Source organism: Topomyia yanbarensis, chromosome 3 (genome assembly GCF_030247195.1).
Source record: "Topomyia yanbarensis strain Yona2022 chromosome 3, ASM3024719v1, whole genome shotgun sequence".
Taxonomy (NCBI): domain Eukaryota; kingdom Metazoa; phylum Arthropoda; class Insecta; order Diptera; family Culicidae; genus Topomyia; species Topomyia yanbarensis.
The window spans coordinates 23,699,705-23,724,648 of record NC_080672.1 but is presented as its reverse complement, the minus strand read 5'-3'; the positions used below and the strand labels follow the sequence as shown (position 1 = coordinate 23,724,648).

Here is a 24,944-nt window from a genome sequence, read left to right as displayed (position 1 = left end):
AATTTCCATTCAAAGAGAATTTTGACATTTGGTTTTTACGCCGTAAACATATGTTTGTCGAGAATTAGAGATGACTAATGATATTGAAACTTAATAGACAACCCAAGGAAAATAATTGTTGTATCCAACCAAACAAATGCAGAAAAACCTGGCAGTGCAGGAGGCAAATACATTAACAGGGTCCAAAATATGTAGAGATCCAAATTAGGTTGGTTACCCTAGTGCACTGTCAAAAACTAAAAAACCTCCACCGTGTTTTTTTATTTCAGGTGCAGTTTTTTCTTCAACTCGCCATATCTAAACTGAAAAAAATCCAAACGTTAATTCTATTTGCTTCAAACCACTTCAAATCCATATGAAGAAGAAATGCTTATGTTATCACGCGCACACATACCTTCTATGTGTCAACTGTATAAACTATGTAGGCGCACACATAAGTTATATGTGCGTATTGTTATAGAATCGGATTTTATGAGCCTTATAATTATGAATTTTGAATGTAAGATTAATATGTCTTGAAAATACACACATTAGGTTTATGTGCCAACAAATAGTGTTTATTTGCCTCCGCTAATTGCAAAAATCTATGTGTGAAATCAATAGGCATAACGTTTACATTTTTTTGAGTGTATAGTAAAATAATAAAACCCCCTGTCTGCAATATCCTATCCCCCACGCACTAGTGACAGCGCTGTCAAACATTACCTTTGTTTTGCTTCCTCGCTTGCGGACAAAAGAAAGAAGCAAAAATATTGACAAATTGACATCGACTCTTGTGTACCAGGTAGACAAAGGGATAGTGAGAGACGGGCGCAGAGTGTGATACTTTTTGGCCTGCGAACGGGAACCGTCAGAAGTGCGCGAGCAAGAGAGAGCAGCAGAAGAAAAAATAATAGTGATTAGCATTTCCTCGATGGTGGAATCGGAAAAGTACTCTTCTGTGCCATCATCTTTGTTGTTCAATTGTGCTGCTGCGCTGCTGCTACTGCCATTAATATTTTCCTCTGGAACGATCTGAAACCTGCTTACACGAGATCCATCGAAATTCGCCGTTCCCGTCGCGATAGTTTCCTCGCGTGGTGAAAAATTTTGCGTCTTGTGAAGAACCCCGTCGACTTTTGCGTGTGAGTGAGGAAATTCGCTTTTCCCTTTTTCCCCCATTAAGCACGAGCGGTACACGGGAAAGCGATGAATAAGGTTTATTGATTCGCCCTGGCCGTCGATTCTTGCATAGTATACCTACTCTAGCAGGCAGAGTGTCGTAAGAGGAAAAAACGAGAATCTGCCCAAAATCTGGAACAGATAATATGTCACCACGGAAGTTTTCCCAAGAGTGGTAGCTAGTTCTTGTGTTTGCAGAAAATAGAGCGAAATAGCGTTCAAGTTGTAAGAAAAAAGAGTGGAAGATAGTGACAGTGTTTGCACGAATTTATTTTTTATTTGCCAATTTTTTGTTTGTTTTGTGCAAAAGAAAAAGTTTTGCAGTTGGAAAAAAGGCAAGAAAATTTGCTAGATTGCATTGATAAAGCGAATTGAGGCAATTTTGCGGAAAAAAAAGTTTTACGTCGTTAGCAATTCTGCAGTAGAGGGTTTGATGCGGAAAAAATTTGTGCTCATTATGTAGTGTAGCGAAATTAGAGGTGTAAATATTGTAAGCTAAAAAATATACCAGCAAAAAGTGTAGAAAGTGTATTATCGGAAAAAAAACTAAAGTTTCGTGTATAGATTCTGAAGAGTGTGTCTGTCATTATGGAGGTGGTTGGGAACTTCGAGTACAACAGCAAGGATCTGATAGGCCATGGAGCATTTGCTGTTGTCTTCAAGGGTCGCCATCGGGAGGTAAGATCAATAATAACTGCTAACAAGCTATGTAATTTCAGGAGTTGATCTTAATGAGCGAGGAAGTCTAGTGTCAATGCTTCGAAAGTAGAATCGGTTTTTATTGGGACAAACCTCGCAACCGAGTCTTGGTTTATAGGATAATTATAGGACTAATACAACTATCTTAATAATTGGTCCCAATAATCTGTTGCTTTGGTAGATTGTTCCGTCCGGAATTTGACGTTCCATCAGTGACGGAATCTTTTCTGGCCACCACTCGAGCCTAAAATGGTTGGTTTAACGTTAAGTTCCTTAAGCGTGATCACATCAGCACTTACTTTACAGAGTCCTCTGGGCTCTATGAAAATCTGTAACTTAGGTGACAGTGGAGATGTCCATGCACAAACTATGTATTAATTTACTTTTTACAGTTAGATACTGTTATCTGGGCAGTTGTAGTTCGCATCGGTACCTGCTGCATCCTACCGTATTATCCAGGAAACATTGCTTCGATCCGTACCAGAGCCCACTAGTTGTTTACCGCCTGTCCATCCACCAAGACCAGATCGCCGATTTTCAGATCCTGAACTCCTGAAACCAACTACATCTACATCAGTGCAGGAATCTGCCTGCGATGAATCACGCCAACTTCCAGCTGCTTCTCAGTGTTGAACGATTATATACCGGGTCCGTTCGTAGGAACTTGAAATTGGATGAGTTTCCCAGCCAGAAGCGTTTGGTGCAAACTCATTAGCTTCGATTTGGAACAGGATCGTTTCATGTATATTGTCGGGTTTTCGGAGTCCATCCAACACCATCCCGATCTAAACATTGCATTAGCGGACGAGCTTTTCCATTCTCCGCTTGAGTGTGGAGAAGTAGGTGGAATGACCTTCCACGTCATTTGTGCACTAGTAAACTTCTCTGCCACCGTCTTATGGTGCGTTTTCAGTCGTTGCTAGTAACCTGGGAGAAGGTGGCGTTATCGGACTAAACTGCTCGTGGCATCCCGCGGCGGGAGATAACGCTTTAAACAGCAATGATGTAAGACTTCGTACTCAGCGAGTGTACTACTTCCAAATGGATGGATGGCTCTGGTAGTAAAATACGTAAAGAGGATCACAAAGCGCTTAACGCTGTTTCTGTCCATCTACGACTCGAAGTAGTCCAACCTGGTGAAAGTAAATGATTGGATGAATGAACTAAATCGCAGCTGCTGTGCTAAATTACGGGAAACTGTTCTTATTCGCTCCTTAGTTGGCTCCATCAGTTGTTGCTGAGACCAGCTGCTTCCAACAGTTTGGATGAAGTCCAGAGGCTAACCCCAATGATGGTACCACTTTCCCACAATTGTTCGTCTCGAGTCGTAGATAACCCAGCACATCATACGCCGTCTCGTTAGCGTCCACAAAGATAATAGTGATCCAGGTTCTTGGGAAAGGGAGTCCTAAAGCCAACGTCTGTTGAGATCTTCTGGAATCAGTTGATTAGCAAGGAATGACATATGCAGTTGCAGCCGGTTACACGAATAACTGGCAGATACGTTCGCAATATTACCAAATAATATAGCCGAGCGGTCAGATTCTTGTAGAGCACCGGTAAGTTCTATCAGATGTTTCGTATCTTCTACTCGGATGTAGCGGTTTTATCCAGCGATCCCAATAGATACTGTGTTGCTTACAGCATTTACGGATTGTAGACCTCCTTTGTGTTTCAGGTCAAGGGCTAGGATATGCGTGCGAAACACGTCGATGGAGAGCACTTCGTTTGCTGTGATGCGATATTCGAGCGGTATATCAGGTTTTAGGTTACACAGTATTGCGTGCTTGTGTTCTTCATAGTAATGTCGTACTACTATGTCCTTCGATTCGTTGCCGTCATAAATGACTATGTTATTCGGTGTAAGAGCACGATCTGACCGTTTAGACGGTTTTATAGGAAGACGGAAGCAATTTACGACGTGTGTCCAATTTTTCTAATTCCGAAATCAACTCAACGTAGGGGATGTGGTTGTTATTTTGAACATTGAAGAGCAAGAATGATGCGAAGAAAAAAGATGCGAGAACTAGTTTAGCCCAATACACACTGCAAGAAGGACACATCTTCGATTTCGTCAACACCTGGATACTGGAAAGATGTTTCACATCAAAATAGTGGAATTTTCAACTTCAACGCTTCGGGAACCAGCACGACAAACCGTCGGAAGGGCTAAGAAGAATGAATTTGTCCAGCTGCACGAATCGTTATCGAAGTACGGAGGCTCTGGCGGCAAAAGTAGCAGTGCTTGCTGGGTCAAACAAACCGATCATTTGGTCAGGAACTGCGATGAATTCAGGAGAATGACACTTCCGGAGCGGTTGAAAGCGGTCGATAGGTTAAAGCTGCATACGCTTTGCCTAAATAATCACGGAACAATACCAAGATACGCTGCTCGACAGGAAATTGCCAAGGAAACCACCAACCTCTGTTACATCGCGTGGAAGGATCCGCTCAACTACAGAAAGTCGATTGCAACACACACACACAAAAGCGAAACCCGTACAGCGATATTCCGTATGGTTGCAATCACCATGCACTTTGGGAGCAAGGCCAAGATAGCCTTGGTCGTCTAGTACTCTCATTGATGAAGCTGTCGCAAATAAGTTGAGAGCCAGGGGTGAGTCGGAGGGCGTGATCGTATCCTGGACGAGAGGCATCAAACGGTACGAAATTGGTTCGCGTCGTGTCAGTTCTATGCTGTCATCGCATGGGTCAATAGAGAAGTTTCGTTTGGAGAACGTACACATAGTCTCTAAGTTCGTGCTGCCGCATCAAGACGTGCAATTTTCGGAGGTGCCTAAGCAATACTCACATCTGGCAGGTGATAATGTATGTCTGACCATTCTGATGAGCAGCCCACGGTTGTGATCGGTCTGAAAAATTTTCATCTCTGCGCCGATGGACTCACGGACTGGTCGATAAGGTGAACCAATTGCCGTGCGATCGAGGCTGGGTTGGACGGCTTATGGGCCAGAAAAACAGCAGACAGCGGCTGAAACGTCCTTGAACGTGTATATTGTCAAACCAATAACCAATTAGGAGTTACATGACATAATGCAGGAACAGTACGCCCTCGGTGAGGCGGGAATTACTACATACGAAGTACCGGAGCCTATTGAAGAGCAGTGCGCTCGAGAGATTGCAAACGACAACGAAACGCTTTGGCAAACGGTTCAAGATGAAGGAAACTTTCCTGGCAGCTATCCAATGGCTATAAGTCGGTCCAGCTTTAGATCGAATCGTTCGATGGCAGATAGCAGAGTACCAGATAAACGGTTACGCTCATAAAGCAACGGCGGAAGATTTGGAGCAAACACCTCGTACTACTATCTGCTACTTACCGTTGAAGATGGTATTGAATACCTTTTTATTTAAGAGGCTTGGTCACGATTGAAGACCAATTGATTAACTAAAATTCCAAAACTAAAAAACATCCTTTACTATATGAGTATTTCTCACACCTTAACGATTGGTTGAATAAATAATATTTTTTCCTGCATTCGGGAACGTTTATCCTAAAAAATCGCTGTTTTAATCTCTAAGAATTGTATTTAAAAAATTCTCATCTACAAAACAAAAATTTATGCATAAAAAAGGAATTGTTAAGGTACGAGAAAAATTAATTACGCTCAGTTGAAAAAAATTGAAGAAAATCGATTGAGTGGTTTTTTGGCAATCGTGATCACGGAAAAACCATTTTTGGAAAAGCCACATTTCGAGATAATCGAGTTCAAAATTTCAAGTTACTACTGCTCTTGGTAGACGAAGCGTGCTTGGAAGCGCTGTAACCTTCGATCTATTTCTCGGATCTCTATAAAAACATGGGAAAATATTCTCAAGGAGTTGTACTTTCAGAAAAAGTAATAAAAAAATTTCGAATATTTGAAAATAAAATGGGTATGTAACCCCATGGGTATGCAAAGCAACTAACTGGTGTCCGAACTTTCTAGGATTGACAATGAATCAGCCAGCATATGCAGGGTGTACCCGAAGTCGACAACCTCTTCTAGCTTCTCTACTGAGCATAACTCTAGTTGGTCTCTCTTTCGGCATACGCGCCAACCCACTGTGGTCTGCCTTGTTTTATCGTTCTTTCGATGTCAGCGTGTATTTATAGTTGATATAGCTCTTGATTCATGTTTCTGCACCATGTTCCATTTTCTAGTAGGTCGTCAAGTATTGCACGCCGAATTCTTTTCTCAAACGATAGTCTGATTGATTCAACGGCCATTCCTCATGGCCATACAGAGCAATTGGATGTATTAGCAATTCAGATAAAGCGCGTCTGTTCGATTCGGATTGCTCTGCTACTGATCTGTGTCCAACGTTTTCCGTGAAGCCAAGAACCATGTGAATTCCCGTCTCTTTGCACATCAGATCTTCGTATAGCTAGCTGAACAAAAGATTAGAATCAGGAATCAGTAGCGTCTGGCTCAAATGGCACGTTCCCCATGTATGGCGCTATCGAGTCGAATTACTCTTCGACTATTTTGATGTTTGATGTTGACCCATCGAGCTTCATATGAATCAGCTTAGTTGACGGTAAGCCATGCTCAAAAATTATTGGCCATTCGTTTCGTTTCATTAAATCGTACGCCACCTTGTGTAACCCGTCAGGGTAACAATTTAGCACTGGGTGGAAATATACCTATTTGTACGCACTCTTTCCGTAGAGTGCATTGTTTATGTAACATAATGCTCACCGCTGTTCCTTACGATCGTTCACTTTTTCTCGTAAATTTTATTTGTTTTAGCTTTTGTGAACGATTTTGTTGGTCTAGATAAGTGTAAATTTTGTTTCATATTTCTGTATAAATAACATAGGGCTTAGGTAGGTTACCGCTCTCCTCTTGCTGTTGAATTGGTTGCTGGTTATGCTGCAAGGGAGATGACAGCTAGGCATCGAGGCAGTGTGCCGTTTTGTTTTGGTCGTGCAGAAGGCGGCCATCGTGAAAAAGTTAGTTTCGGACCACGTTGCAGTTCGGTTTGTTTTCGGTAGTGAGCGGTTAGTTGTTGGAAAGTCCAACCCGCCAAATAACGCGTGTGTGCGGAAGTAAATTCCCACAAAAGTACCGGCTCGTGGTTCGAGAACTCTGGTCTGGTGTCGGATCGCCGATTAGGGAAGCTAATCGTTAAGGAGCCACTCGCTTCCCCGGCTAACCTTAAAGGACCCAGAAGACGCCTTTCCGCTTCCGGATCAGCCGAACGAGCCTAGCTCTCCTTCACAGCTAAACGTCAAGGAGAGCGAAGCAGGGTGGCCAAAAGTGCTCCCTGGGAAGTACACTGCGGTGACTTCTGGGATCTCTCGCGGGGAACGAGTAGATCCGGCGATTATTTGCCATCGTCGCTAGGGAGGTTCCAACAAAGGAGCTAAGCTCACCTCCCTAGCTAATTGTCAAGGACCGCTGCCGGAGCAGTCAACCCAAATCGGGAGAACTCGACCGTTGCTTTCCCGGCCGGTCGGACGAGACCACCCGCCTTTCCGCCCAGCAGTAGCAGATCAGCAGCAGCAGCAGTGGAGAGAGTTGGAGGAAATAAACACGGTAGAATTAAATTTATTTGTTTTGTTTACCTTTTTTTGTTGTTACGAAAATCCGAAATTCTGTAGAGGCACCTAGGCCGCCCTGAAAAGAAGGGTACGCCGGGCAAATAAGAACCCGAGTAGTGGGCAAACCCCTACTTACACTTGAAATTCACAAAGAGATGATTAGTCGGCAAATTGTATTCGCGGAATTTATCCAGAATTTGTCGCAGGGTAACCATTCGATCTGTCGTTAATCGTTCTTCTCGAAATTCGCTTTGGTATTCGTCGACAAATGATTCAGTCAAAGAAGCGTAGTTTGCTAAGTAAAACACGAGAGTACCTTATTGGTGGTATTGACGGTCGTTATACCTCGATAAGGGTGGTGCATCATTTCGTCCCGGACTTTACGACGCACATTTATTTTCGAATATCATAACGCACCCCTTGAGCGTCATAATGTCCTAGAAGTTATGACGCACATTCGATTTCGGATCTTATGTTGCAAACGACACTGACGCGCATTTGTAGTTTCGTATATTGTGACGCATAAAACTGTGTTATAGTATTCTAGGTCATATAGTCCCAAAATAATGTACATCATATCGCCCAGAACATAAGGTCCGAAAATAAATGTACGTCTTAAATTCGGCTAAGTGTCACAACGTCTAAAATTCGTACTGTGTCGTAATATCCGGGATTATATGGATGTTATGACGCAGAGTCACTGCGTCCAGGATTCAATGACTCACTCATAGTTTCGGACATTGTGACGCATGAGAACTGTGTCATAACGTCCCAGGTCATACGGTCCTAAAGAATGGCCCGTCGTAATATCTGGGATATTGTGACGCATCTAACCGGATTTGATGAGGCATACTTGTTTCAGGATCTCATGATTTTATATTATTTTAGAAAAAAAAACGAATTAGGATGACCAATGTAAGTTGACTGGTATAATAAAAAGCAAAACAATTAAAACAGTCAATATACATGTTGCTTTTATCGTATCAACCAAAACAACGGTGTATTGCTCAAAAGGCCCCGAAAATTACCTCAGCAAATCTAAAGATTATTCAAGATGCCAAGCACACGGAGCCAGAAAACCCACTGCCAGGTGTGTGTGTGTGTGTCATAGCAGATATAAACAGAGTGGTAAGCTCCTGCCATTGCGAGTCGTTGTGGCACTACAGTTACTCGGTCTGACACTACAGTTCGCAGAGCCCCACCGAGCTTTTACATGTCCCATCAACGGCCATCATTAACGATACCAGCGGAAAGGCCCAAGAGTGGTACAAGTTCCAGAACAAATGCTATGAAGACCGCTGCCAATACCAGAGTGAGATTGATTCAACTGCAGATGGAAAAGCTGGAAGCCGAAGAAGCAAGTCCTCAAACGTCTGGAGTTGAAACATGAGAAACGAGAGCAATGAAGCTGTAAGCCGAAACGGAGGCTCTGGAAGAAACGGCTACGTGAGCAGATGGAGTTGACAAATTCGGACGACGCATAGCAAAGTGAAGCAATTGCGAAGTTAGAAGTACGAGGCTATGATCTAGACTATGATGAGACTCACGGATGCAGTAACTGGGGCCGTAAACGAAGAATACAGCGACATTCGGAACAGGCGCTAGACAGGAATACCGTAAGCTACCACCTAGCGAGCAAACCGTTTAGGATGGGGCATTAGAAGGTATTTCCCCAAGAAGGTATGTATTCTTCGTTAGAGGTCGAGCTTCTGAGACCGAGACCGAATGAACTGAAACATGTCAATTATACCCCAACAAATACTTAAGTTTCTCTGTTTCGTAGTCTTCTGCCAAACAATCCGGTTATTGCAGGTACGTGCAGTGCAAACAGTATCGGAGTATTAAGATCGAGACCGGGAGATTTATCTCAGCCAAAACTCATAGCCGATAAATTGAAGCTGGTCCCAACGCCATTCCCAGGATTTCCGATACTGAGGGCAGAATTCGTACCGCAACCCTTTTCGAGGTAATCTAAAGGACATCTACTGCAGAAGTCCGGTGCTCAATCGTTGCCGGCAACAGCAGTTCGTTTCTTATCAGGTTTCGGGGCGCTACTAATGCCAAGAGTCGGTACTACGTGGAAGCAACGAGGATAACTGGGTCAGAGCGCAACTCCGTTAGATGAACTACCTTACTACGAAAGACCGATTTCCAAAGGGCTGCATACTTGCTCGGGAAATCCAAAGGACTGGTCGTTTTTCATCAACTAGTAAGTCAACATGACGGAAGCGTGCGGATATTCTGATGCAGGCCAGATTGCAACGATGCAACGGGGACGCGTTCGAAGCAGTATGAAGTCATAATTCATTTTTTTTTGGTTTTTGGTGCCAACACCTTATTTAAGACTTTTTGGTGGTTTTAAGTGAAAGTAATTATTTGAAAAAAAAATTCCCCCATAGGCAAGATTCGAACCTGCAACCCTCGAGAGATTGTGAGATTCGTAATAGTTTTCTTTATTTACTGTATTGGTGGTCCTAAAAAGAAACGATACATTCGTGGTTCGAGAACCAGTAGATGCTAATTCGAGCTGGTGTCCCAGGAAACGGCTTGATCCAATCCGATGTTATTATTGAAATCAGCACAGCAGGACAGCAAAGTACGAAATGAATATTTTTATACAGGTTATTTCTTATTAACCACCGTTCATGGACGTTAAATGAGACGGTATTAACTAATTAACGCAATCCTATGCTCGCTCGCCGGTCGAATCGTGGCGCATGTTTTCACACAATACATTTTTTTTTAATTTTTTATTGTTTATAAAATATTCAAATTATTGCGCATATTTCCGATCAGATTGCGCTAACAGGCAATTATTTTGTTCAGTACTTTTGTAGTTATCCGCGTTCTAAAACGATGAAATTTTCCAGTAGAATATTTTAAAACAGGATCAACTGTATTGAATCGTTGGAAGTTTTCTAGATCAAAGACTATTTTTGAGTTCAAATAAATAAAAAGTTAAAAAAACGGAAAACATTTTCGCAACTCAATTAAAGATACAACTAAGAGGCACTATAAAGAGTGCTGTAAAGACGCCATCTAGCGGTATATCAACCTACTGCACTGAATTATATTGAGCGCACGATGGGTAGACGTAAACAACTGCTGGAGCAAACAACTTTTACGTTCTAGTTTGAGCTACCGGAAACATGAGAGCGTTACTACAAAACAATATCTCGATCATGAACCGACCAGAGGGCCGAAGACGCAATGATATCGAATCGAGAAAAATAGCTTTGAAAATTCGCTTCAGAAAACTTTAATCGTATTTTAACAGTGTTTGCATACTACGCATTCAAATGTAGTGAAAGACTTCAAAACAATACTAGTTTTCGGAAGCATTACTAAAATATTTTGTATAATAACGTTTTCGTTGATAAAATTGAAAAATATATATTTCGCCGAGTGTTGTTATGAAATGTTGATTAGGCCATTTTTGAGTCGCCCTCTTATTTTTACCACTCACAATTTCGCCCTGCAGTGTTGCCAGAAAACAAAAACCAAATGTGGGTTTCGCCGTGCTCGCCGGAGGGGAAAATTTGTTATTCCCCCCGGGCGTATCAAGCAGTTGGTTTTTGTTTACGGGCTTTGTAAGTAATGATGCTGTCAATTTCGCCCGTACACACTACCTTAGAAATGCAGAGGCGTAATCCGCCTGGCGGCTTGTTTACAGTTGAAAGTCAGATCCGCCGTTTTGTTTTTTATTGATTTTTATGAAGTGTGAAATATTTATAAATGAGTTTTTATATTTATTATGGTATTTTTACTCCTCTTTAAAATATTACTCAAATCTCTGTTTGTGTACATTTGTTATATAGGCCCATTTGTCGGTTCACGATCGATCTATTTATTTCTCTCCAAATTGCAAATACTATGGCGAAAATATGAATCACCCGATACACCACGTTTTCTACGAGTCATTCTTTGTCGGAAGAAAGAAAGAAAACAACCTGTCGTCGAACTTTTGACCGAAAACACATAGGGGAATTGTGGGTAAAACCGACACCCCACAACTTTCCCTAGCAATCAAATTTCTATTCGTTTAATCTTGACACTTTATTATTGGTGCGATTATGTAGCGCATTTGAATACAAATTGCATTTACGTAGTTGTCGAATGTCATAAAAATAAACAAAAAATACTACAGCAGCGTTCATACTCGTCTGGATGTTAGGTTTTCCCGATCAGAAACACATAACAAGAAAATTTCAAAATTATATCTCCCGTTGTTACTTATTATAATTTTCTGTTGTTTAACTACTAACGAGACCAAATTTATAACACAATATGTTACGAAAAATGCATTTTGTTATAATCTTGTTATTTCATTCTGATCGGGTTGTTGGTAGATTTTAAGGTTTTCACCGACTAAAAATTTTTCAAATCACCACTTCTTTCAGTAAGGGAATGTAGTCTAGGTTGGGACGGGTTTATTTAGAGGCTGATATCTTGTTTACATGACAATATTTATTAGTTTGTAGTATACTATTTTGTAGATATATTATGTGGCTTAATGTCTGCGAATGGAAGATGTTTATTTTCAATTTTAAATAAGACTCAGGATCAATTTTCTACATGACGGCAAAATGGCCAAAAAAGTGTCGTATAGGTTAGGACACTTCAAACAATTTAGATAATTAATTGCAATTTAAACTTTAATGCATTATATTTATTTTTTGGTTAATATTTATTTCTTAATTGGTATTTTAGAATATGAATAAGTAACTGAAAGACTTATTTACTTTCATTTGACAAAGTTAATTTGACGCACAGTTTTACATGTAAAACTTGTACGCAATCTTGTACGCATGCGTAATTGTCCCAACCTATACGACACGCTTGTCCCAACCAATTTTTCGAAGAAAAAAATCCAATGAAGCAAACGCAAAACCCTGATCGGTAATAACATTTTAGTTACTTCTTAACACTTTAAAATTATTTATGTTGAAATTTCGATGAAAAAGATTCAATTTAAGATGGCGCAAAAATCAGCACAACAAAAGATTTTTCGCCCGTTTTTTGACACTGCTTAGTGCAGCTATGACAATAATGAACTATGACTTCAACTTGGTATAAAAAGTTAGCTACGATCGAGTCTAGTATGTGCTAAAAATAACAGATGGCAACACTGCATAGGAATGAAAATATCGAGCTGTACCAACCTATACAGCGTCCCAACCTATACGACAATCCCTTACCTATTATTACCGGCCTTTCCTATGATCAACTGAGTGCAATGAAGGCGAGTTTGAGGTATTCAATATTTTTTGTTTTTTTTTTTAAATGATCGAATGGTTGTGTATATTTGCGATTCATTACAAAAGGCACCTCAATTACACTATTAGCACGCTATAGTTATAGAAGAAGTACACATAAATACGTTTATTGTGTTTATTTCTTGTAAGTCTCTTTAAAAATCAAAAATTTGAGTTTTTGCTTATCAGAAGCTATCGACCCTTTGCTATTTCTGCAAAAAGCTAATCAAACTGAATTTCTAGTGTTCTCTTGGTTTGCCATAGATGAACTTTATCACAGTGAGACAATGATCTTTTGTATACCTTGGTAGATATTTGATAATCAGAGTTCCAAAAAATAAAAGTCTGAATAAGGTAGTTTAACTAAGAAATGTCTGTCACTTATAAGTGAATGAATTCTATTAGCAGGATGTAGAACGCTTGCAAATCTTCTCTTAAGAAATAAACTAACACTGTAGGTTGCAATGATGTGCGTAAGGATTACTTGGAAATATCCATACCAAGAAATAATCCTATAGCATAAAATTATCTTGTTTGTAACACTACGCTCTCGAACTCTCGATCTAAATGATGAAGCTACAACAAGCACATATATGCACCTCGCATACTAACACTTTATTACTCACGCATGTATCACATTTTTAATAAAAAAGTGGAGATTAAATAAATTATAGGGAGTGTCGATTACCGACACTTTATATAACAGACTTGCGGAGAGAAAAACAGTAAAACTAGCAACCATGAATGTAAACTGGCATCACGGAAGCTCACATAAGCTTTGCATGGGCTTCCACTTGTACTTCCCCTCTCAAAACCTTCATGCTCGTTTGGCTGCACTTTTTGATAGTCCGTTTGGCTGCAATTTTTGACACTTCGCTAGTCTGTGTATAGAGTGTCTGTAGTGTCGATCTTGCCCCTGTGGGGTGTCGGTTTTACCCGTAGTGCCTAGAAGAAGTCACTTTGTTTTCCATAAGTTTTTCAACCAATAATTTTGAATGAAATAATTTTTTTGAAGCGCTCACAAAATTGAGCCTTGTGAAAAATTGAATACTGCATAGAATTTGCATTTTTTTGGTTTTGTGGTATTCCAGAAAAAGTGTTAAGCTTAAGGTGCCAGTTTTAACCATAATTCCCCTATGCCTCGTATTTAACACCTTTTGCGTTAGAATTAAAATAGCTACAACTGTAGGAATATGTATTGACGCAATATGGGAACTTCGACGGAAACAAAATCTGATAACAGATAATGACCCAGTTTCCAAGCCACCAACTATTGAGCTTATCAGTTTTCTAGCCGGATTTAGGATCGCGATTTTGCGTATCTGTCGGTGTCGGCGGCCAAACAAACACCGACCCAAAACAGGTCCGAACGTGTGTTGTTTGCGCGACTTAGTCACCTCGAGTCATCCATAGAGTATAATACATACTACGTTTCAAGTTTCATATACTTTTCGTAAACTGATGATGGGGGAAGCGAAACCGCAAATCTATACGTAAACAAAAGGCTACGTTCCTGATAAGCATCGAGGCAGACGGGGGTTGTAAATGTAAACTGGAAGAGTCGCTGTTTTTGAAGCTGTTGTGTTTACAGTCTGCCTGGATTCTGAATATGCGAGGCTGTTGCCTTCGAGTTGCCGCCGGATAAAATTTAAACAAGCAATCTTTCGGAACGTCATCCGTCGAAATGTTTGAGAACGTTGGTTGCATATAGAAATCATATAATTTCATTAATTAAAATTCAAGTGTAAAACGATTTTTCATGAGTCGTAATGTACATTCTGGTCTACAAGTACCGAGAGTAGACACTTCTCTTATATGCAAATCGTTGTATGTTCGAATTCCGACCAATGTACTATATCCAGAATCGGCTGCGAAGTGTGTCGAAATCAAAGGTTCCGCTCCGTAACGGGATGTAGCACCAGGATTTTGTTTTACTTTTGTACTGCGCTTTACTCTTATAACATCTACCTTGATCCTTTCAATATGAGTCATATCGATTTTAGAAAGTATTTTTATCAACATTGCCATAATTTCCGCCGAAAACCTTTTTTTTCCTTTCCAGTCTTTCAACCTTTGACATTTCGCACTAGCTGGGAGGATTAGTATGAAAGAATTTTCATATCTGTGGGCAATAAAGAGAAGGAAAAAGTTGGCACCGGAAGTAAACTCCAACTTCGTAATAGCTAGAAATAGTAATTCAAGGATATAATCTTCTTTCTCTGTATATTATTCTTCCGTCCTTTCAAGAAAATGTAGATATGAGAGGCAGAGCTTATTTTCACTCGAAACTTATTTCACTGTGATATGAAATCACGTTCCTTTTCAATAGTAAGTTAGCGATAGAAAGAGCTTGGAGCGCCTGGGTTATGACAATCAGTTACGGTAAGTTAAATTTTGAAGAAGAATACTTCTAATGTTACAATATAAGGGTCATGTTTCAAAAATAACGGCCGGTGAACTTAACGATTTAACTAGAATTTTGCGCTGTCTGATCGGAAAAATACTGTTTCCGTAGAATGTACGATTACCAGAAATATCGTTAAAATAGATTTTTTGAAGGCAGTTATTATCTGCACTTTAATTGGTGGGCACTATTCGACTAGCGCAAACTGCAGTAACTGGGATTGAATATTGTCCAAATTTATTTTTTGCTGTTATTGGTTTTACACTGCCTTGATATGAACTAAAAATAGACAAAAATCAATTTTAGGGGATGATTTGGTATCAACCCACCTACCATATCTCACCCTTAGGTTGATGGGTTAGACGGTATTGCGAAAATAATCAAACATATTTCATGCATCGCTTCTAAAGAACCTCTAACAGACAAATGCTTTAAGATGATTATTTCATTACGCTTCGATAGTGGTGCATCGAGGGGACCGAGAGAGATTATGGGTCTTTTTATGTTTTGTGTGTTTCCATACTCTGCACCACTAATCCACTACTGTACTGTACTAATAACTGTAGTTTTGAGTACTAGTGTACAATCGATATTTGCTAGTCTTTTGTCTATATATGTATGTATTTGTCTGAGTATCTGACAGCTGGGTCAGGGAATGGATGCAGAGCTCGCGTATTTGATAAAATTATGGGTAATTTTTTGACTCGCGTGGAATTTTTTTCTCCCTAAGATTCAATTTAAGCATTCTATTCGATTCATTCGAGAAGATCTGATTTGATAAATTAAGGTACGATTAATTTACCGACATACACGGATCCATTCCCGGTCAACATAGTATGACAAAATTATAATTGGATGCAATTTTCAAATAGTTTGATTGCATGTTACATGTCTTCTTTTCTTCTATTTCATTAGTCTGTTTTTGTTGTACTTCTATTACTTTGCTTTTCTACTGTATTTCTTTTCTGCTGTATTCCAAAAACAATATCGGTCAATTTATACCTTCTACATAATCTCTTTGCTTTTCTCTTTTTTTTGGTATGTTATTTTACCTTTTTTACTATATCTTAAATTAGACTCAGACTAACACTCACTAATAGAATGAATTGCATATTCTTTCCTATACACTCACGATCTCTCTCATTTCGAATGTACAAACGCTCGTGGCCTTTGTGATAATAATCATCCACACATACTTACGCCCGCGCTCTCGTCAATATTCAAACACCCCAGCAATTGTGAATATTTTATCACTTATAAATTTACCAATGCGGTTTCAATCATGAACCTTACGCTCGCGCGATCATAAAGTGGAGATCTCTTCCTTCGATCCTAGTAGCGTAGGTTCAGGTCTTCATTTATAGCAACACAAAAAACATCGCTCGTATCCACTAGACAATACGTTCTATGGCGACATGACCGGAAACTCTAGTGATATTGGGGAAACTTACTTTCTTCTAGCATTTGATCCATACTCTAAAAATTAACAGTTAAATTCACGATCCGCGCACGATCATTCAAAAATACACGCGAATATGCGAATGGTCACACGGATATAAAATCGAATTTATCCACCCGAAGTACACGCAAGCAGACGCGACAAACACGTTAACATATAAACGCTGTAGCCCTTCGCGATCATTCACGCACACCTGCGGCCGCTATCTCGCGAACAAGACAATACCTCGGTGACTAAGTGAACGTTTTAGCACTTATAAACTTACTCGTGATGTGGAAAAATAACTTTTGCGATCGACTTTCGTTGCCAATGACTTGTTGGGTACGGGTTGGTGCCTCCAGGATGAAACGGGAGTCTAATGTTGAAAAAGAAATTGACCGGTTCTGTATGAAACGACAATCTAAAGAATGCGTAGTTTGTTATACTGACAGTTCTTTGTTGGAGGGTCGAGCTGGTGCTGGGGTCTACTGTCCTGAAATGAGATTTGACCAATTTGACCAAGGAACTACCTTGCAAACTTGCGTTCAAACAAAATTTTTTCTGCCCAGTAATGAAATAGTGCATCTCCGGGTTCTTCGTGCATAGATGAATCTATGTACAGGGGTTCAAACTCAAGGATATGTTATTCCCAACCCAGTGTGGTAACGAGCTATGAGCTTTATCAGTAGGGTCCATTATTCTTTCCGTAGTGAAGAATCTAGGCTGTTTACTGTTTTGTGTTGTGATTGTATTGTGTTGTTATTTTCCATTTTCCTGCATTTTTCTTTCACCTTCTTTTCCATTCCAATCGGGAATATGATGAAATTGCAAGGCAAAGCACGAATGTACGAGTAACATGGGAAGCGTGGTAATTGAGCTAATATATTCTGATTCCTCTTTGGGGTTGTCAGCGTAGATTAGTTTGCAGTATTGCGGTTAGATAAAGCAAACGTCATGAACGTACAAGAAAAAGAGCAAGGGCCCAAAATTGCTTCCTAAAGGGACTTTAGATATGTTGATGAAGCTTTTCATGGCTTGTCAATTTTGCGAAAAATGATCGGTTGACGACTTGCGCTACTCAGTGCTGCTTCGAGACGCACCAAGCTGCTTAAACTTTCCTAACAGTAGAGAGTGATCGACGTGATCAAATGCCGCTTTAAGAAGAAAAGAAAAGCAGTGATGCGATAGTTCGATCTACCACATCTTGATTGTCGCTTTTTGTCGTAACTACGAGTTACCTTTCATCCTTTTTCAAAATCTCGGCAAAAAACATGCCTGTAAGGTTTTTAACGTTAATACTTTTCGTTGTACTGAACGCGCTTGCATCGTGATTATACCAATCAGCTGGTAAAGTGCTCACCTATTTTGTATTAAATTTCGAAGTTTGTTTGATTCTAAATACAGCATAAAAACAGATTTTTAGAAAATCCTTTAGAGAAACAAATTTTAGTCTATTTCAATGCAGTAAGTATAGAGTGCCTAGGAAACGTAATCGAATATTGGGGAGTGAAATAAGTCTTGCATGTATTTGTGTGCCTCATTCGTCGTTCGGTAATCGAACAAGAAGCATGTAGATGCGCATGCACGGAATGCCGTTGGAAGAAAGTATCCTAGATTTTCGTCACCCTTGTACAGTTGTCAAAAGAAATTCGCTGGGGGTGAATTCAGAAGGATCAGGAAAAACGTATTCAGAATAAACGCTGTTCCGAACAAGCCCAGGCTTCTTGCAGTAGCCAAACAGTAAATAAACAGCGATCGGTTTCAGAGAGTTGATGGTATCAAGTGTTGTAGTGATATTCGTTTAAATAACGTGAGCTGAGTTCTGTAAATGTAGAAAATTTATTACTTTTGGACACACGTACAAATTACCTGCCATTCATGAACTTTTTGTACCATTCTTCCACCTCAATCTATTTGTGCCCCCCTCTTGGCCGTTTGGATTGACGGTATTGTAAACATCTTCAAGAAAATTTACATGTATGAGTTTGTATAAACTTAGTGCATGAATTATTAACAATTAATACTAGTTTATTCATAAATTTCCATTTACACTGTCAATTAGAACAATAGCCATTCCTATTCTATTGAACACAACGATAGCTTTTAACATTGTCCTGCAAAAAAAGTTGCTTTTAGATTATGATTTCAATACGTCTCGATAGTGGTGCATCGAGGAGGCCGGGAAGCATATTGGTCCTTGCATGCTTTTTTCTTCTCTCACCAGCCCACACCAAAGTTCAGCCATTAGTTAGTGCTTCTAATATTTGAATGGTGTCCGGAATACCAATATTCTTTTTTGTGTGCAAAGCAAAAACATACATGCTTTTCTCACCTTTCATTTCGTCATATTTATGTTCTATGCACGATTGTCACAATATCTATTGACTATTTCTAGTATAGTATACGAGCCGTACGTCCATCTGTGCTGAATCAATGTCTAATTAATGTGTTGTTTCTTCCTTTGCTATTTCTCTCTCGACACTCATCAAAAGCATACGGAAATATACAAAAGAACACACGGTTAGAGACACGCATTAGTATACGCGAAATTACAGACACGCTATTACACGCGATATACAAGCGTTCACCTGATAAAAAGAACGCGCGCATTAACGTAGAAACGCTCGATTCTTTTGCCACGTGGTCACAATCGCAAACAAACCTGGTCACAATCGCGATCATTCACGCATATCTATGTCCAGGATCTTGAATTCACATAAACATCTCAGCGATTAAGTTATTGTGGTAGCACTTACGAATTCATAAACGCGGTCTTATGCGCCAGCATACAAACGCCTGCGTTAGCGCGATCATGAATCATTCCCATCAGGGAGCTCCCATTCTAAAATATGGAACTAATATTCACATGACAACAAGTCTCAGGGTGTTATAGTAGAAGATTCCAGTGAGATCAGGGATCTTCTTCCCTTAACTAAGCCGTACACTCAAAATTAAACATCAGGATGACAACTCGTGCGAACATTTAAAATCCCACCCGAATATGCTAATGACTACTCGGTTATATAGGACGAATTTTGCGTTTAATCGTATTCAGAGTTGTACATGAAGACTGTCACAAAAAGCCACTTTGCATACTTTGTTTTTCCAAAATTGATCTGAACTGTCTTTTGAAAAGGGTCAAACTTTTTTTACCATTTTTTTTTCAAATGGCTATAGTCTAAAAATGACAACGTGACGACGTGATTTTCACAAAATTAGTAAAATTTTCAATAAAAATATTGAAAAATTCTTGATCGACTTCTACACTGGAAAAAATCGATTTTAAAAGTCGATTTACAATAAAACTCCATCTTTGATTTGGATGAAATATTGTTCCAAGATAGGTAGTTGTGTTTCCTACCTACCGTCAAAAATTCAAGTTAGGCACTTTCAAGGAAAAAAGTTATTTGAAAAAAACTTTCTTATCCAAAATGATTTTTTTTCAGTGTATTTTTCTCCAGGGTCCATAGCCCAGAGACCAGAATCCATAATCTCGAGGAGAGAACACAGACTCCAGATTCCATAGCCCTAAGTCCAGAGTCCCAAGAAGAGAGACCATAATCCAGAGTCGCGAGTCCTTAACCCAAAATACTGAGGCGAGTCTAGAGTCCAGAATCCAAAGTTCAATGTCGAGAATGTAGAGTCCAGAGTGCATAGCGCAACCATTAGAACCTAGAGCTCCGAAGACAGAGCTCATAGTCCAGAATCCAGAGTTCAGAGTTCAGATGTCAGAGCCCTGAGTCTAAAACCTATAGTCCGGAACCCAGAGACCAGAAAGCAGAGTCTAGAGTTCTTATCCCAAAATGCTGAGTTCAGAGTCCTCAGCACATAACCCAGAACCTAAAGACCAGATCCCCCAACCCAAAATAGTGAGACCAGAGTTTAGAGTCCAGGTTCCAAAGCTCAGAATCAAGATTCCAGAGTTCAGATTAAATAATCCAGAATTTAGATTCCATAGCCCAGCGACCAGAACCTAGAGTCACGAGCAGTGCGGAGTCCCGAGTGCAGAGTGAATAGTCCAGAGTTTAGAGTCCAGAGTCCACAGTTCAGAGTCCAAAGTCCAGAATCAAGACCCAGAGCCCATAGCTCAGAGACCACAGTCTACAGTCCAGAGTCCATAGCACAGAAACGCTAGGCGAGATATTAGAATCCAGAGTTAACAGTTATGTGTCCAACAAAAAAAACACCTTTAACAGGCCAACGAGGGTACCCGGGTACCTACAAATTGAAATGCTCATAACTATGGCTTCCTTTAACCGATTTGGACACTTTTAGATGTTTTGGATTCGGGAATTAGTCTACTTTTTGATTATGTACAGTAGAACCGGAATAATGAATCTGGTTTTTGGTAATCCGGATTTTCCGGAGTAATGTTCCAGTACTAGGATATGATTTAGTTTTAATAATGTCCTATCAATATGAGTATCAAAACTCTTCAAATTGTCTCGGAAGTCGGTTTTTTATTGATATGGGACCCTATGGCAATTTGAAAAATGGAATTGGAATGGAATGGCCACTCACGGCCCCACGGGAACCTGCTCCGGAATGTCCGTTCCGGGGTCAAATCACCAAATGGTTCCAAAACCACGAGATACAGCCTACTGATGCAATTCCAAGAATTTTAATACCCATATTGCTAGTATTCCATTGAAGTTCGCAAATTGTACCTCAGCACTGGAACCTGCTTCCGGAAACCCGGATTCCCGAGAACCGATTGAAGTAACCCGATCATTTTTACCAAGTCCAAAAGTGGATGAGTTTCTGAATCCAAAACGGCCAAAAGTATCGAAATCGGTTGGATATTACCTTAGTTATGGGCATTTTGTGGGTACCCGGGTACCCACGTCGGCCTGTTACGTAGTAAAAAAATTCAGGAGCCCCTCCTCACTCACACCCTTACTATATCAACAATATTATTAACCCAAAAACTTGACTTAGTGAAGTTCTAAGATGTCACAAAATTTCAATTTCCAGCTATGGATAAAACATAGGAATTTAATTAATTGAAACTTAAAAAGGTACCCGTGTACCGCGTCGGACACACAACGGTTAAGAATGCAGAGTCCAGATTTCAGAGAACAGCGTCGGCAATCCTGAGTCCAGAGCCCAGAGTCCTAAACCCAAATTATTGTGATCAGAGTTCAGAGCTCTGAGACCAGATTCCAGAGCCCGAAGTACTTAACCCTTAATACTGTGGCAAGAGTTCAGACTCCAGAGCACAGAGCCCAGCACCCAGAGGCCAGAATCCAGAGTCCATAACACGGAATCTCAAGGCGAGAGTCCAGAACACAGCGAGTAGAGTGCAGCATCCAGAGTTCAAATTCGAGGAATCTAGAGCTCAGAGTCCAGAGTTCAGAGTCCAGAGACCAGAGTCCTCAACCCAAAATATTGAGCCCAGTGTCCCGAGTCCAGAGCCCAGAGTCCAGAACACAGAGACCAGAATCCAGAGTCCAAAGTCCCGAGTAGAGAGCCCAAAGTCCAGAATCCAGAGACCCGAGTGCAGAGCCTAAAGTTCAGAGTCCAGAGTCTTGAGTTCAGATTCCAGAGAGAAGGACGAAGACCCCAGATACCAGAGCCCATGGTTCAGAGTCCAGAGTGTATAGTACAGAAATTCGAGGCCAGAACCACGAGTCCAACATCTAGCGATGAGAGCGAAGTGTCCAGAATCTAAAGTTCAGTGTCCATAGTCCAGAGACCAGAACCCAGAATGCAGAGTCACAAGGGGAGAGCCAAGAGTCTAGAATCCCGAGTCCCGAGTGTCGACTTCAGAGTCTAGAGTTCGGATTCCAGAGTCCTGAATCAAGACCTATTTGGTAAAATAAGTATAACCATGGTAATATGCCAAACGAATACCAAATTCGTTACTGATATTTGTTGCATGTATCAGGCAACTAGCAGTTGGTAAATTGGATTCCGAAATGATTATGACTTTCATTGGTTTAGTTTTCGATAAAAATACACTGGAAAAAATCAGTTTGGACAGTGAGAAGTTTTTTTAAATAACTTTTTTTCCTTGAAAGTGACTTGAATTTCTTACGATAGTTAAGGAACATACCTTACCTATCTTGGAACAAAATTTCATCCAAATCAAAGATGGGTTTTTTGTAAATCGACTTTAAATTTTTAAAATCGATTTTTTTCAGTGTAGGAGTCGAAGAATTTTTTCAACATTTTATTCAAAAATTTGATTAATTTTATGAAAAACACACCTACAACATTTTTTTTGCAGGATATGTCATTTTTAGATTGAAGTCATTTGAAAAAAATTGGTAAAAAAAAGTTTGACCCTTTTCAAAAGACAAATTTAAATATATTTTTATTAGAACAGCAACAAATTTTTGCGTTCGATAAAAATATTTTTAATTTCAATAATTCTGTTTTAATTTCAATAAAAAAAATTATTTAAAAAAGATGGGTGGGTAATGTCTGCGACATAACCGGAGAGATGTAGAATACATAAGGAACACGTTCTTTAAATATTTTGATACTCATTGGAATTTTCGGACAAAAGGTGATTTGGGCGAGGAATATTTCAAATTATTCTTTACAAAAATGATGGTGGTCCTGAAAAGGACCGGTTTTGTTGGCGTTGTTGGCCTTGGTGAGGGAGATGGCTAACGATGAAATTAATTGTTAGCATGAGGAAGTCGCGTAGTACTGGCCAATGGAAGAACAGATAATAATTGATTCCTGAAAATCAATTTTTCTTTATTCATGTAAATTATACATACTTACAAATCTAACAGAAGATTCCTGATCATATTTCTGAATCATTAGTGCGAACATTGTGTAATTTGGTTAAGTACAATGAAAGTTACAAACTTTCCAAACTCGACCTTCTGTTCCTTCAGAAATATTGAAATGGGGTGTCTATATTAAACCGTTAGTCGTGGTCACAATAAAAAAAGATGGGTGGGTAATGTCTGTCACATAACCGGAGCGTCGTGATTTCAATTCGAGACGTTAATTTAAATCTAATAATATTCAACAGAATCACGTTTGAATGGGAAATTTTCAAATAATTCTCTATGGTAATAATGGTGGTTCTGAAAAGAACCTTTGGTATCGGCGTTGGTGTTGATGGTGATGCGCTGGATCGTTGGATATTTTTGGCATGATAGTTACGTGCCTGGCGAACTGTTTTGTAGCCTCGAACAAAACGACAAGACTGGCTTCTTCGGGTACCATTACGGCTGAACTTTATAAGCTTAGCTCGACTTTGAAATCTTGCACAATCTCACGAATCAGACACTAGTAGGGCCATTTTGTTTGCTACTAGCACGGAGCTGCACAAAAAAACCATTTAATGCAGTTAGTTCACGGGGGCTGCCAAAAAGCTTGAATATAAGCATGCGACTTCAACGTTTCTCTTAAACACATGCAACAACACATTCGTTTTGGTAATACTGATAATAACAGTAGAAAGGAATGGAAAAGCAGTGCACGAAACGAGCGAGAGGATAATTTAAATTTTTGTTCCGTGTGCAAGCTACTTCTTTCCACACAACGTATTATGTTGCTTGTTGAAAATTTGCTACACACCTTAAAATGAAAGTTTCAGTTTAACTCTCACTAGAACACAATTGATTGGTCCTGAAAAGAACCGTTGCTTTTATTGTAATTTACGCCCACTCCCACAAACCGACCAAGTAGGCATCACTGGCTTCATTACGGCTGAGTTTTGTAAGCGTAGCTCGACTTTGAAGTAATACACAACCTTACGAACCAGACGCTGGAATGTTAGCCAGCGGATTAGTTGCTCCGTTGCCCTTTAGTTGGGGCGAAATACTAGCACGGCGACAGTTCCTGATCGGTAGTTGATTGCGATGGGCCACCAGTAGCTGGGGCACTTTTGCGGACCGTCATCATCGCCAACTGCTTTCCTCCGGTGGACTGGCTGCTTGCTAGTGCTTGAACGAATACGAATGATGAGAAAAACCGACCGACCAATATTCATATATGAAAACACGAGAAAGCACTACTATCGCTCTCTCGCTCGTTTTCGTGCCATTCCTGTGCCTTTCCTGTGCCTTTCCTTTCCGTTCGGCTACCAATACTAGCATAATCAAAACGAATATTCTGTCTTTCCATCGCCTTCAATTTAGTGGCCAGTGCTAGCAAACTTGCATGTTCAGTTTTTCAATAACAACATTTTCAATATTTTCAAAGAATGTTGCAGATTTGAAAAGAAGGAAGGAGAAGATTTTCACAAATTTAAATTCTTTTGTCTTATTTGTTAGCGCTGATAAAGGCTATTTAGTTTGCTACTAGCAAGGAGCTGCACAAACAAATCGATTTATGCAGTTAATCAACGGAGGCTGCCAAAAAATTCGAATAAAAGCATGCGACTAGTGTACTTTGCACGTTCTATATTTTATCAATACTAGAGAGGATCAATAAAATAATTCAAATTGTAATAGCGACATGCAATTGTGGCAA

The 24,944-nt window shown here is 39.9% G+C and overlaps 1 protein-coding gene across 1 annotated transcript in view; it reads left to right on the top strand.

The window, feature by feature from the left end:
* Positions 1-807: 807 nt before the first annotated feature.
* LOC131693813 (serine/threonine-protein kinase ULK2) overlaps positions 808-24,944 on the top strand; it is a 112,919-nt gene continuing 88,782 nt past the window's right edge. Inside the window, exon 1 of the mRNA XM_058981957.1 lies at positions 808-1,839. Coding sequence (XP_058837940.1) covers positions 1,750-1,839 — 90 coding nt within the window. The 5' untranslated portion in view covers positions 808-1,749. The remainder of the gene's footprint in view (positions 1,840-24,944) is intronic.